The sequence below is a fragment of the Paramisgurnus dabryanus genome, chromosome 20, assembly GCF_030506205.2.
Source record: "Paramisgurnus dabryanus chromosome 20, PD_genome_1.1, whole genome shotgun sequence".
Taxonomy (NCBI): domain Eukaryota; kingdom Metazoa; phylum Chordata; class Actinopteri; order Cypriniformes; family Cobitidae; genus Paramisgurnus; species Paramisgurnus dabryanus.
This window is the reverse complement of record NC_133356.1, coordinates 19,065,337-19,080,889: the sequence shown is the minus strand read 5'-3', so window position 1 is coordinate 19,080,889 and position 15,553 is coordinate 19,065,337. Positions and strand designations below refer to the sequence as shown.

At 39.7% G+C, this 15,553-nt stretch overlaps 2 protein-coding genes across 4 annotated transcripts in view; both read left to right on the top strand.

Annotated features, from left to right (window-relative positions):
- The window catches only part of ndst2a (N-deacetylase/N-sulfotransferase (heparan glucosaminyl) 2a), a 132,829-nt gene extending 127,645 nt beyond the window's left edge, over positions 1–5,184 (top strand). For all 3 annotated transcript variants that reach the window (XM_065296928.1, XM_073812837.1, XM_065296930.2), the window contains 4 exons: positions 80–250; positions 2,514–2,623; positions 2,718–2,820; positions 4,178–5,184. In XM_065296928.1, the coding sequence (XP_065153000.1) occupies positions 80–250; positions 2,514–2,623; positions 2,718–2,820; positions 4,178–4,303 (510 nt within the window). In that variant the 3' untranslated portion in view covers positions 4,304–5,184. The remainder of the gene's footprint in view (positions 1–79; positions 251–2,513; positions 2,624–2,717; positions 2,821–4,177) is intronic.
- A 5,616-nt stretch (positions 5,185–10,800) lies between these two features.
- Positions 10,801–14,087, top strand: LOC135787136 (arylsulfatase I). Its single transcript, XM_065296927.2, has 3 exons — positions 10,801–11,234; positions 11,592–11,924; positions 11,995–14,087. The coding sequence occupies exons 1-3, from the start codon at positions 10,924–10,926 to the stop codon at positions 13,088–13,090; spliced, it is 1,740 nt and encodes a 579-aa protein (XP_065152999.1). The 5' UTR covers positions 10,801–10,923; the 3' UTR covers positions 13,091–14,087.
- Positions 14,088–15,553: the final 1,466 nt, after the last annotated feature.

Sequence of the window (15,553 nt, the reverse complement as noted above, 5' to 3'; positions counted from 1 at the left end):
ATGCATGCACTTTTGTCTTGTGTATTTGAGTTCAGAAATAATAACTTATGGATGGTTACATTCTTTTTGTGTTTTGCAGCATCAGCGAGCGCACCAGGACCCAGTTGCCATTAACCACACATTTCATGAGGTGGTGACAGCAGGTCCCTCTGCATCTAAAGAGCTGTTGAACCTACAGAATCGCAGTCTTAAACCGGGAACTTACGCTACACATCTTGAGCAATGGCTCCTGCACTACCAGCCCAGACAGGTACTACAGTTATTGTGATGTTCTTATCCCCACAATTTTTTTTTTTTTTGCGTAAAGCTCAGAGTATGATCTCTTTACGTGTACACAAACTTACGGTTGAACGCACAGCCTTGCAAAGCATAGTTTATTTGACTCGTAAATGTACACAGACGTTCGACAAATGCACATTGCGACAAAATGCAATTCGTTTCCTGGGATAAATTCTACATTTGCCTGTACACGCATGCACGACTGTGTAGATAGTACGCATGGTTACAAAAATCCAGTGGTGAACATACAGTGGGTAGACCCTCGCGTATGTGTAGAAACCATAGACGGTAAAAATTATAGACTAGGATAGACTGCACCAAACGGATTAGGCCTAAATCTGGTTTGAATAAAAGATTATTTAATAATTCTGTTGCACCAAACTTTAAACCGGTTTTACATTTAAACCGTCATTTTGATCCAGGTTTAAATTTTACAGTAAAACTAGATTCTCTTTAATCCTGTTGGTCCATTACTTTAAACTCCGTTTTAAATCTTAGTTAGGGATTAACTTTAAACTTGCATATGAGAAGGTTTAAATAATTTTTTTACAATTAAATGTGTGGCTAAATAATCAGAAATGGACACCGCGAGCGTGGTGGTGCTATTCAAAGATGTGTTTATTGTAATGTCTCAACAGAGTGAGTTATACCGGAGACAGCTACTGATGCTCATATGCGCTTCTCCTCTGTCACGCATGCTTCAGTCAGGAACTGAAGGACAGTGAATGAACAGAAACACGGTGGCGCTTCATGACTAATGCGTCGGCACATCTTGTTCAGTATATCACTATCTGAGCTTCACAATATTTCCTCCTACATTGCTCCGTTAATCAATAATAGATTTATAATACAAAAATGACATTACCTTTGCCTGCATAAACGGTTTATTTTCTTTTGGAATGACAACGTCAACATTGTTGCTGTTTAATTACACTGGCAAATTAATCATGGCGGACAAAATAAATCGCAGATGAAGGGTTTAATACAGGTTCAAGATTTGTTAATCTTTGTTTAAATTTAACTCGAATAAAAATTAAACAGAGATCAGCAAACCCAAGATTACGTCGAAACTCTGCTTAATTTAATCCTTGTTGCAAACCACCCATAGTGTCCAAGACATCACCCATACGTATGTGAAGAGCTTTTTTGGGCCAATAGTAGGCGGTGCCTGTTGTCACCACCTTGGCCGTGCATCACTCACGTATAACCGAAAATGGGTATAAAGGCGGGACGTCGGTGAAGCTGAGGTGGCTGGTTGCTGAAACCACGCCGCCTAGCTCGACTCTAATGACAGCAGTGGCAGTTCACCCATCAGTCAAATGGCCACTCCCTTAATTATGCAGAACTTTAAGGCTTAATATAATTTTACCGGATGAGTTACAAAAAAATTCACCACTCTCACAGTTGTCATGAAGGGAGAAATGAGCTATATAGACCAAAAATACTTTTTGAACCAGACTGTAGACATATATTATTTTTTCTGCTTTGAAGTTGGGCATTTTAACATGGTGTTCTATGGGAATTGACTCCCTTTTGGAGCCAGCCTCTAGCTGCCAGTTGACGAATTGCAGTTTAAGTCACTTCCGTATTGGCTTCATCAGAGAGATCGGAAGGTTGCTCCTCGGTAAAAACGGAACTATATTTCTAGCTTAAAGTGAAAGCAGTGATTTGAGACCTGTTTCACACAGACATTACGGAAAATACACGGAAAGTGCATCCGGGATTTGTCCATGATATTTTGTTTTGGTTCATTCACACTGCCAATGATTTACGGAATCTGTGCATGCATTGACACACATGACGTAAAGACGTGACGTGTTTAAAGTCCTACACATGGTAGTTTTTTTCCTGCAGCGCCTGAAGTTTGTTTATTATCCGTCATTTCTCTCTTGAGAGAGAGAGACTGCACGCGTGGTGCTGAGTGACGAGCTACCTGATCGCTGCTTCCGTCCAGTTTGCAGACATTTCTCATTGTAAATGTTAATGCTTGTAAATCTCCATTTTTAAAGAGCTGAACAATAACTACTTCTCATTACCCCAGACACTTGACAGGTCAGGTGTGCGTTAATCAAAAAATAACGAATACCTGTGGAACATTTATCCACCAATCAGAATAAAGCATTCAACAGCCCTGCGTTATAAATATATAAATTGTTAACAGTTTGCTACTAATATAAATTATTTGTAGAAAATGCTCATTTTCTAAACACTATATTTTATCCACCCCACCTCAGCTTCATATCGTAGATGGCACTCTGCTCAGATCTAACCCAGCCCTGGTAATGGACGGCATCCAGCGGTTTCTCGGGATTACGCCTATCTTTAACTACACCCAAGCCCTTGTGTAAGTCCCACTGTTTATTTACCATCTCACTCTATTAATATACAGTCTCATATGTCAGTAGTGTGTATGTTAAATTTATGTGTGTGTGTTGCAGTTTTGATGAGGGTAAAGGATTCTGGTGTCAGAGGTTGGAAGTTGGCCGTCCTAAGTGTCTAGGGAAGAGTAAAGGCAGGAAATATCCAGAAATGGCCCCTGAGGTGAGCAACAATCTCATCTCGACTTTCATTCAAGTTAACAGCTTCTGTGCTCTGACTGATGCCAGTGGCTAGGGCTCTGGTTTACAGGCATGTGATTCACCTGCAGTTAAAATTGATGGGCTTAAAAAAGAAAATTCAATTTGACTTCTTTATCCATATCAATTTTATTTTGCTGTTGAATGAGTGTCACACTTTAAATCATTTCTGGACATTATGGTTTGTTTAATTTTGTTTTTGTAGCTGTGATTAAAGAAATCGTAACCACAATATATATAATTGAAGCAGGAAGGTACAGAAGCTGCATGATTTTAATTACTTTTTTATTTGGTAGATGAATTAAAGGGACATTCCACTTTTTTGAAAATATGCTCATTTTCCAGCTCCCCTAGAGTTAAAAATTAGATTCTTACCATTTTGGAATCCATTCAGCCGATCTCCGGGTATGGCGCTGGCACTTTTAGCATAGCTTAGCACAATCCATTGAATCTGATTAGACCATTAGCATCGCGCTAAAAATAACCAAAGAGTTTCTATATTTTCCTATTTAAAACTTGACTCTTCTGTAGTTACATCATGTACTAAGACAGACAGAAAATTAAAAGTTGCGATTTTCTAGGCAGATACGCTAGGAACTGTACCTCTCAAACTGGTGTAATAATCAAGGACTTTGCTGCTGTGACATGGCTGCAGGAGGCTTAGTGATATTACACAGTGCCTGAAAATAGTCCCCTGCCATTGAAAGTAACCAAGGGGACTATTTTCGGGCAGTGCGTAATATCACTACGCCTGCTGCAGCCATGTTACATTAGCAAAGTCCTTGATTATTACGCCAGAATGAGAGCATAGTTCCTAGCCGTATCTGGCTAGAAAATCGCAGCTTTTATGCAGCAATTTTCTGTCGGTCTTAGTACATGATGTAACTACAGAATAGTCAAGTTTTAAAGAGGAAAAATATCAAAACTCTTTGGTCATTTTTGAACACAATGCTAATGGTCTAATCAGATTCAATGGATTATGCTAAGCTATGCTAGAAGTGCTAGCGCCAGACCCGGAGATCAGCTGAATGGATTCCAAAACGCTAAGAATCAAATGTTTAACTCTAGGGGAGCTGAAAAATGAGCATATTTACAAAAAAAGTGGAGTGGCCATTTAATCAAAAGCCAACTGAGCTACAGGAACACTTACATATTAATGCCACTAAGTGGCGCTGTTTGGCAAGACACAGTGGAGTGCTTGTATTCTTCTCAACTGTGATCATGTTGCACAGCCCAAAGTGTCTCAACTTAAATTTGCATTATATAAGTGCCATTCACATAGCTCTGGTTTATCCTTAAACACTGTTTTACATTTTTCTCAGACACGTGGCTTCCTGACCGAGTACTATCGAGAGCATAACCTGCAGCTGTCGCAACTGTTGAATCGACTAGGTCAGGCTTTACCCGCCTGGCTCAGAGAGGAGCTCCAGAGCACCAGCTGGAGCTGAGAGGGTTCACCTGAATCTCCAGTATCACAACCCCAACAAAACACTGTCCACTCACTACAGAGGATCCAGCGAGAGAGACTTATAATATATAAGTGCATCCTTCTGTTGAGAAATATATTAGCGGGGATGGACTGTGATTATGACTGACAGGTCAGGAGGACCGCAAACATGGACCGGTCTGTCCTGCCAAAGTGCTCACCTGTGTGCCCATTCTGAGATGAAGAAATGGGAATAGTGGAAAGTGTGGTCCCTCGCCGCATTCCTCTTTTAACGCAGGCCTGCTTATCAGGACCAGAACGAGCATGAATTTAACAGCGACTGGAGTGCGCTTAATTCACGCTAATACAACACACACAGTCTAGCCTTGCTCAACTTGTCTGAGGAGTGATTGTAAAACATTGTACATTTCAAAGCATTGTATATTTTGGGATTCGGGTGGGTGGGTTTGTGACTGAATAGACATCAGCGTTCATGTACAGACATAGGACCACAAATCTCTAGCCCTTCTCTTCTCCACACAGACAAGCAAACGCACAAAGCTGGATCAGAAACCAAACGGTAAGTTAGTATATGCAATTAAGGGAGTAATCCGTATATGTCCCGTCTCCCAGTATAATCAAGTGTCTTATCAGGTTATATCCCCTGTGTTTATCCTAACCATGCACTTTCCTGTACACTACACACACAGGCGTGTGGAAGTTTAAATGGACGCTGTTGCAGATGTGTTGTATGGAATAAACTGTGAAGGGGCGAGGAGAAGGGCTGTGATACAATTTGTTGTCTGTCCTATACAATAAGAAGCTGCTGTCAGTTTTTTGTAAAAAATGTATTTTAAAAACTCTCAACGCTGTATTATCTCTAATAAACTGTTAGAGAGGTTGGGAATGTTTTTGTGTGGTTTTATTTAATGCCAAGCACTTTAACATTGGTATATATACAGGATATTAGAGACGATAGCTGTATTTGTAAAGACATCGGCTGTTTTTAAAGTCTGAAAACAAGGTTTTAGTGCAATTTGATTATTTTAATTAACGATGGTAAGCACACAGTTGACAATTCACACAGTATTTGTTTTTCCCACTATGGAAGACGATGGGTACTGTCAACTGTGTACTTCTCGTCGTTTATTAAAATAAATTCTGTTGCGTTTAAACAAATAAATAAACTCAAATTCTAAATTTTAAACTTTAGTTAGTGTGTAATGTTGTTGCTATAATAGCATAAATAAAACCTGTAAAATGATAAAGCTCAAAGTTTACTGCAAGGCGATATAATATCTCTAACAGAAGTCCACTTTCAAAGCCTACAGCGAACGGCCGGTTTGGACTACAGCCCTCTACTTCCCGATTGAATGATGTCAAAATAAGAGTTTTTGACTAAACTCCGCCCACAGAAATACGTCAGTCGCCAGCTTTGGCTCAAACGGCTCTGCTAAGCTGGTGTCGAATAACAACACACTAAACAAACTACACAATCAGAACTCGTTACATATTTCTGAAGGAGGGACTTCAAAGGACAAGGAAGACATCAGCCCGTTTTGAATGAAAACAGCGCTATAGAGATAAGTACATTGTGTGGGGAAAATACCGCGGTTTTTAACATGTGAAACATGAACACATGTTATATTGCGCACTGTACACAATCAAAACTTCTACTTAACACAGGAAATGGACCTTTAACTATGCCTTTAAGAGGTTTATGATGTCACATTTTATTACTGATTGACTTGATTTCGGAGATTTTAGTCTATTCCAGTGCATATCTCCGCACAGCAAGTTTATTATACACAGGATCACTCGCGTGTGCACACATTCACTGGTTTCATGATCAACACGTGAGGTAATGGCGGCGGCTGTAAACAAACATTGATAAGTTTATCACGCGTGTCCCTTGTTGTGTTTCTACTATAATGATTACAAATACACAAATAAGAGTCCAGACAACGATAGGCAGTTGTTCTTTTGAGCTTTTTACTGCACAAAAGTAAACCTCTCGCTGGCCAACCAAACACTAACCCTGTGTTCATTACGATGGCCAAACAGTACCCTTTACCATGCTTACCATGGTTTTTAAAGGTATACTTTGAAATTAATAGAAAATATTTATATATTTATATATATATATAGTTAGTGTGTGTGTTTACATTCTATTGAAATTTTTTGTTATAAATTCCCAAGTAAACCTTATCATGGTTTTACTACAGAGAAAGTAACATTGTTGAACATTCCTACAAGGCTCATTATGTGGCTCATTATGCAACTCTTTTGTTCTCCAGTGTCAATCACAGATTATTCAGGAGCTTTCCCGCCTCCACGCATACAGCCTTTCCCAAGCAAAAGTGTCTTAGAAATTGTAAATCAATATATTGTTTTATGTGAATGAGTAGGCAGAATGATTTTCACGTCAGTCTGAAGAAAAAACTCTAGACTACTAGATCCTGTTTTTAAAAGTATTGGGAAAACATGTTTAGAATGAGTTTTGTGGACTTATATCAGTGACTTAAAAAATTTGCTTTTTCAAAAACTATGCATAAACATTTTTCTCTTAAAAATACAAACATGTACATACATGTTGATCATATAATATTGTAGCCCAGTTTGTGATGAACACAGTGTTATGAGACTTTTGCCATTAATATGTTTTTAAGCAACTGAAAAAAGCACAAATGTCAGTGCATGTCAAAACTTCCCAAGGGCCCTAAAAACCCCTTAGACCCCAGAGGGTTAAGTAGACAGGAAAATAGCTGAAAATACGTCTACGACATACGTCTAGCTATGCCAAAGCATTGACTATGGCGGCACTTTTTTAAAAGTAAAACATTAGCTGATGCAGACGAAAAATTATTGGAAATTCATGTGTAACACACATTTTGCTCATTAGTGCGTTCACATACACTATCTCAAACTCAGATCACTGTAACTGTGTTATTTACCACATAAGTGAACCACATTTCTCACACTGCTGCATAATAAGCTTTCTGTGAAACCTTATAAGAAAGTCTGACTCAACCACAAAAACATCGTGCAGTTTGCTGTAAATTCACAATTTCCATATACATTTTCTGTTTTGAATGCATGTTAGAATAACTGGACTTTTGGCAGCTACACAAATAATATAATGGCATTGTCCTGTTATTCCTTTCCTCTCCACATAGTGGAGCTATAGACGTGTGATTTTGGTGATGGCTTTAGTGCGCTCTCACTCTTTTTTTTTTGTTATAACACACACAGGCTACAATGCTATGTACGGTAAGCTGTCCAGCTTGTCAAAGTCAAGACGATGTAAATGTGACCCGGCTTTTGTGTCTCAAAATCACCCTACATAATGTAAAGAACATTCAGTGAAAATACAACCTTGATATTTTTAATACTGACTGAAAAAGATATGACAAAGTTTAAAATCAGTGATTGAAATCAAACTTTGATGCTCCGTATTTCATAATTAGATTGAGACTTTGGTCTAGATTTCACAGGCGGGGTCACAAGTGATTTCTGTACTTTTTGTATAAGTAGCCTCTTAAAAAAACAACTTGTCATCATGCTGCTTTTTATATTTTTATTCTTGTTATTGCTTTGAATGATAATAACTTAATCACTCAACATCTGTTTAGTTTAACAGTGTAAACTGCTGTGGTCACCATGGATGTGGGTTAAACATCACATATCAACGTACTGAATTCAGTCCAGCTCTGTTTTGTGTTCCCCTTATCTATTAGAGTTATGCCTTTGCACTTTCCTACAACCCAGATCACAATTAATAGCCTGGTATACAGTAAACGGGCAACACTGGTCATTTTGACCATTTTTATCTCTTAGCATCTCTGCCTCATTTTCCATCTGCCCTTGTTTTTTCCCCTCTAGCCTTCCATTTTCTCTCCCTGCTCCGAAATGGCTGCGAAATTTCCCACTTAGGTGAGACCATCGTCTGTTTTGGTCTAATGTAGGAAATCAACTCATTTTGTGGCATTGATTTTCTCTCAGCTACATGGGGGAGAAATCTGGCAGAGCAAACCTGAGCGGTCGATAGCCCCTCAGAGGTCCTCTTGCAAACCGGATGTGTGCGCTGCTGCACCTCTGCTCTCAAAGGATAGAGAGAGCAAGTGAACGCTTGTGTGTTTTTGTTTTAAATTTACAATCCTTGCAGTCTTGGTCTGTATTATTATAGCAGTAAACTACAGTTATGCCATATTATCAACACATGAAGGTGTTTGTGCTGTAGCTGGAGATGTTTGTAAATGTCAGTAATGATTTATGTTGTTTAGTCAGTGTTGTCAGTGGCTCTGGTTTTGTTATAATGCAGAGGCCTTAACAGTTCAATGCTACCAGCTTCACTGTCAATTTATTGAATTGGTGGGTTTCGCAACATGACACGTTTACTTGTCCAGGTTAGTTATTTTTGGTATGCACTTATACGGTTGCTATTGAATTTTGAGGCACAAATAACCTTTTGAAATGTGAAATCGACTTTTTCTTGATTTTAAGAAATAATAATTCAATGATTCATTTTATACAATATCTTTAAAAATATATTTCTAGTGCAAAAAGACTAATCTGCAACAGTAGCTTTATCTTCACCTCTGAACTTGTTGACGACATCTGGATGAATGCATTGTTGTTATCCAGTCACATTTACACAGCAACACCTCTTTAGTGTCTGGAAACTTGGACCACGTTTTAAGGTCCAAGAATTGTTTGTTTATAACAAGGTGTCTGAACCGAACAGTTTATTTAGTAAGTCTCTTCTACAGTGTACACTGTCAAAAAAGTGGTCCTTGCTCTCACTGGGGCCCCCATCTTTGCACCTTAAGGGGCAGTTTTCTGGACAGGGCTTATCCTAGACTGAAATGCATGTTTGAATCAATAATAAAAAAAACCTTGCCCTGACTAATTTTAACATATATCGGTGACATTGTTTTGTCTTAAGATGCACAACTGTAGTGTTGTTGTTTTTTATGTTTGTTAAAGCTTCTTAAAGGTCCTATAATATAAATAAGGCCTAGTCCTGGATTAATCTAAACCCTGTCCGGGAAAATGCCCCAAAGACTTAATAATAGTATCTCAGAGGTAAATTTTGGTTCCCAAAGAGTGCATATTAGTACCTCAGAGGGACATACTGGTACCAAATGTACACATAACTGTACCTAAATGGAACATATTAAAGAGCACCTATATCATTGCTAAAAACAACCTTATTTTGTGTATTTGGTATAATACATGTGTTTGCATGTTTTGCAAAACCACATTATTTTTCACATACTGTACATTTTTGTAGCTCCAGATTTCACTCTCTTCCTGAAATGTACGAATTTGAAAAGCTCTGTGTCCCTGATTGGCCAGCTAATCTGTATGTTGTGATTGGCCTGAATACCTCTGACATCAGCCAGAAATGTGACGCTCCTTACCATGTTTGAAAGATTCGCTCACAATGCAATGCTAACAGGAGATAACTTACAGGCTATAAGTCCGAAACCGGAGGAATTATGATAATGTCACCAATCCCAGGAAGTAAACTGTTGCCTACAATCTGTGTGTTTGTTGTAGTCCAAGAAAAGAGATTTACGTTAGAAAAGATAACTTGCGTCATTCGTTTTTCTTTGGGGTATGTACCTTTTGCATATCATTACCATGTACTAATACACACTTACACACCAAATGAAATGTAAAAATGTGAATCGGACAATAGGGTGCTCTTTAAAAGACCTTTTGAAAAGTTATTGCAGCAGTGACAGGGACCATTTTTGTCCATTTAACGATTCAGACAGAGACTAATGTTTCTTTTGGCACAGAAAAGCTTGACTGCTAATACTGTAAATGCATCCAAACATGAAAATTTAAGTGTCCCAATTTTTATACTTAACAGAACAGAGGTTTTGTACTGTTGATGTGATAATTGCATTTTCTTTGTATTCTCCGGATCTCTATCATTGTTTGGTGGTAGTCGGTGAGCATCACTTATAGTCTGATACAGGAAAGTCGGCCTCCACAGCTGGTGTTCTGGGAACTTGTGATGATGTAAACGCCTTTCTGTGGTTCTGAGGTAATTAAAGGATCAATAAAAGAACTTCTGAGGTTCAACACTGCTTCATCTCCACTGGTGCTTTTTTGGTTTGTATTAATATTGGCCACTGTATATGTCTGACCTGAACGAGGGTTAAAAAAGTGGGGGAATACAGGGTAATACTCTTATTGACCAGTAGGTGTTTTCTATTGTGGACACACGTGTAGTATTAAAAACAATTATTTCTTAAAATAATAAAAGTTAGATTGGAATTACAGTATTCAGTTTTGGCCTAAAAATAAGCTTGGCATTTAAAATGAAATCTATATGTATTATTAATGTTCTATAATCCTGATCTTGTTTGTGTGAGTGTGTGTGTGTGTGTGTGCGTGTGTGTGTGTGTGTGTGTGTGTGTGTGTGTGTGTGTGTGTGTGCTGGAGGAATGTAACATGGTGCTGTTGGAAAACAGCAGTGTCTGCTCCTGAACAGTTACTCAGACATACATCAAAACCTATCACACAGAGAAGAGCTGCAGAAAGCGACTACATTTACATTAATATAAAAGTTTTGGTTTAGCTTTGCAAAAATCCCCATTTACAACATAAAGAGGCACTAAAAGGGCCATGAAAGCAACCTGGTGGATTGGCACTCGCAATATGGATGTGTTTGTGTTTGGTTACTGCTTCTGCTTACTACATGGACTACTAAAATCTACAGTGGGTTTATCTTCAAGAAAGGTTCTCGGAAAGGGAAAACATCCTCCACATATTGTTTTTGTGATGGTAGATGACCAAGGCTATAATGACGTGGGGTACCATGGCTCAGAGATCCATACGCCTGTGTTGGATCAGCTGGCCGGTGAGGGGGTGAGGCTGGAAAACTACTATGTTCAGCCCATCTGTTCCCCATCACGCAGCCAGCTTATGACTGGACGGTAAGAGCATAAATGGATAGAATGGTTATAATGTCACTTCAAATTATTAAATATATGTGACCCTGTCTATAATCTATTTTGTGATTTACTGTTGTATACATAAAATAATCCTACCTGACATACAGAACATTCTGTGGAAATATAACCTTCATATCTTTAATATTGACTGAGTATGACCATGTTAAAGTGAAATCTTATTAGATTTGGAGACTTACAACATAGCTGCTCATCTTACAACATAAAGGAGAGAAAATAATTCATTTTTGGGTAAACTATTCCTTTAAACCCAGCAATTGAATGGGTACACGACATCCATGCTTCCCCCACCCACTCACCAACTACTGTCTATTACTTCAGGTATCAGATTCATACTGGACTTCAACACTCGATCATTCGTGCGCGTCAGCCCCTGTGCCTGCCCCTCCACGTACCGACCCTCCCTGAGCGGCTATGGCAGGCTGGTTACAGCACTCATATGGTAGGGAAATGGCACTTGGGTTTCTGCCGACCCGAGTGCTTGCCAACCAGCCGTGGGTTTCAAAGCTTTCTTGGCTCACTGACGGGCAGCGGTGACCATTTCAACTTCCAGAGCTGTGACGGCGCAGAGGCTTGTGGGTTCGACCTGCATGACGGAGACCGGCCTGCATGGGAACTGAGTGGGAATTACTCAACGAGGCTTTATACAGAGAGGTGAGAGAATGCTTAACAAATACTATTCCACGATGTAAGTTTCGTATAAACTTTTTAACAATTGTTGCAGGGTGAAGCAGATCCTGAAAAGTCATAATCGACGGAAGCCTCTCTTTCTGTATGTGGCCCTCCAGGCTGTGCACACACCTCTGCAGGCTCCCGCCCATCTTCTCAGGCGCTATCAACACCTTGGCAATAGACCCCGGCGCCACTACGCTGCTATGGTGAGCGCTGTAGACGAATCTGTGGGGGAGATTGTCAGTGAGCTGCGGGAACAAGGCTACTACGACAACACGGTGCTCATCTACTCCTCAGACAATGGGGGCCAGCCTCTCTCAGGGGGCTGTAATTGGCCCCTGCGTGGAGGCAAAGGCTCCTACTGGGAAGGTGGAGTCAGAGCAGTCGGTTTCGTACACAGCCCATTTCTGAAAAAGAAGAAAAGGGTGAGTCAGGCTTTGATTCATGTCTCAGATTGGTACCCAACCCTGCTGTCTCTTGCAGGGCTACCTGAGCCTGATTCCAGCCACTTGGATGGTCATGATGTTTGGGGAGCCATAAGTAGTGACCTGCCCTGTCCACGGACCGAAATCCTCTTTAACATTGACCCGGTGTCACGCAGGCACGGAGAATCTGACCTCAGGCTACTAACCTTCAATGGTTTCGGGATTTGGGATACAGGAGTGCGTGCAGCCATTCGAGCCGGTGACTGGAAACTTCTGACGGGTAATGTAGGGGACGGGGACTGGTTTACTCCACAGACAATGTCAGGAGGTCCACACGAGTGGCAGGGTATGGAAAAGAGACGAGACCAGCGGGGGAAGTCCGTCTGGCTTTTTAACATCACAGCTGATCCTTACGAGAGGGCAGATTTGGCTGAAGTGCGGCCTGAGGTGGTCAAGATGCTGCTGACCCGACTCGCCGAGTACAACCAGACTGCTGTGCCACCGCGCAATCCACCCGATGACCCGATGGCTGATCCGCAACTTCACGGAGGGGTGTGGACTCCCTGGCTAGGTGATGAAGATCCAGGAGATCATGGGGATGATGAGGATTCGGACAGTGTCAGCAGAAAGGGCAGACACAGGAGTTCTTGCAGAGTGTGTAAACTCAGAGCTCTGTTCAAAAAGGTCCGTAGCCGAATGCAAAGGGCTGCTTTATTTTTGTAGTTGCAAAATGCTAGTTCATACTGCTGTATGACCTAACCATCTAGTAGTGTGGATGTGACAACATCACCTTAGGGTAGCATTTGGGATGGGGCCATCAGTGTATTTTATATGTGTAGGTGTCACTTACCACACTGTAGAAAAATGGTACAAAGGCTGTCATATTGCGGGTGCATATTAGTACCCAGACATATTACATAAACATATCAGGACCTTTTTAGGGTACCATTCCAGTGATCCCATTTTCTGACAGTGCCAGAATCAGTATAGAGACATCCGGATTCTGTTAATGTGATCTAGACAGGAGCGGTTTAGATTTCATTACATGTGACTCCACAAGCACTTAATGGAGATTACTGTGTCTTTATTAGATGATCCAGTTATTTAACCACACAAACTGATTTAAGTAGTGCCACTGATTTGATAGGAAATATTAGTGCACTTATATTATCCTACACTTGCTCATGGATCAGCGTTTTCTTATCCACCCTCTAGTTCACATTCTAGTCTTCTCAGTCTCTTCTTCCTCTGCCTTACACTCCTCCTCACACCTCTCTTATTCTCCTACCTCTTTCTTTTAAGCTTCTGCACTATCCAAATCATCTCTGATGTAGCCAGAACAACACTCACGCTTTCTCATTGTTAATGCACTTTCTCCTCCACCTGTTCCTTCTTTCTCTTGATTTCCGCAGGTTCTGTGTAGATCAGGTTAGTGCATGTAAAAGCAAAAAAATAATCAGATCAAAAAAAGAGATGGGTTCCTTATTCAAAGAGGACTAAATGAAGAGGTGGTTGATCACGAGGAGGTGGAGAATTCAAGAGGTGTAATGATATGTGCTCTGTATTCAGGACTTAATGCTGTGCCATGCATATTTTTTGTGTATTGCTTATTGCAACTTTTATTTTACCTCTCATCTAAATGCCCATACTTTGTAATTATAAGTGTTTATGTAAATGTGGCTGGGTTCCTCAGATACTGTAGTATTTTAAAGAATTTTAGAAAGGGAAACACACTTCTCCTGAAAGATAGTGTTGTACAGTCAAACCATAAAATGATAATAACAACTGCAAGAGGACATGAAGATCTTAAAGGAAAACAACACTGTTTTTTAATATTTTACTATGTTCTTACCTCAACTTAGACAAATGAATACATGCTTATTTTTTTCAATGTATGCACTTAATCTTTGAACAGCGCGTCGTGAATGTGTTAGCATTTAGCCTAGCCCCATACATTCATTAGGTTCCAAACAGGGATGAATTTAGAAGCCACCAAAAACTTCCATATTTTCCATATTTAAAGACAGTTACATAAGTAGTTACACAGGTAAGTATGGTGGCACAAAATAAAACGGCAATTTTTGAGCAGATAAAAATGAGAACTATATTGTATGGCGGAAGAGCACTTAGTTTGCAGCACTTCGACCTTTGTGCGCAGTAACATCATCGCTCCTGTTAATACTTCTGTTAATATTACTGCGCCAAGATTAAGTGCATGCATTGAAAAAAGATAGGTATGTATTAATTTGTCTAAGTTGGGGTAAGAACATAGTAAAACATTGAAAAACGGTGGTGCTTTCCTTTAAACCCTCTACTGTAAGAAACAATTATAAAATAGCAACAAGAATCTAGAGAAAGATAATAGCAAAACTATAATAGTCAAGATAATGTAAACAGTTATTTCTCAGAAAGAATGATTGTTATCTTTAGTTTGTCAAGAGTGTTCTTGTTAAGATTGATTAAAGCATGTTTTAAACTGACTGATCTGCCTGTGCTTGTCTTTGTGTTGTTATTGCTGAATAACTCTGCATTGATCGGCTGCTCTTTAAAGTCTTGTACTGCGGTCACATTAGGCTTTAAACATGCAACATTTGACTTCAGCATCAAGTATGTGACCCTGGACCACAAAACCTTGTAGCAATAACCAATGCCAAAAGTCATTAGGATATTAAGCAAACTATATTCTACAAAAATTGTGATTATCATTAGTAATATGTCTTGCTAAGGACTTATAGGCAACAGATTATAATGTATCTAGAACTTGTATTTAAAAATAATAATAATAATTTAGTGTAAATCGCAGTTTACCATTTATATTCTAAGTCTGTATGTGGCCATTTTTTGTGTTGGTCAAAAAACTTTTTGTTATGTGACTTGGAGGCCAAAGTTGTGAGTATGAATAGAAGTGAATGGAACTGCACCTTCAGATATAGACAGTCAGTGGGAGCATCCCAATTCAGGGACTGGATCCTTCAAACGACGTTGACTCTGAAAGCGAAACTCGAACTGAAATGAGACTGCCTAGCCTGCAGAAAGAGTTGCGTCACTTGCTGTCCCTGCCCTCTGCACATTGTCAGCAGGACACTGGACTTTAAATATAAAAAATGAAGCCAAGGCTGTGAAGGATCCATCTATGGAAACGAAGGCTGCATTTTGGGGCTGCATGTGAAGGAGCCTTCGAATTGG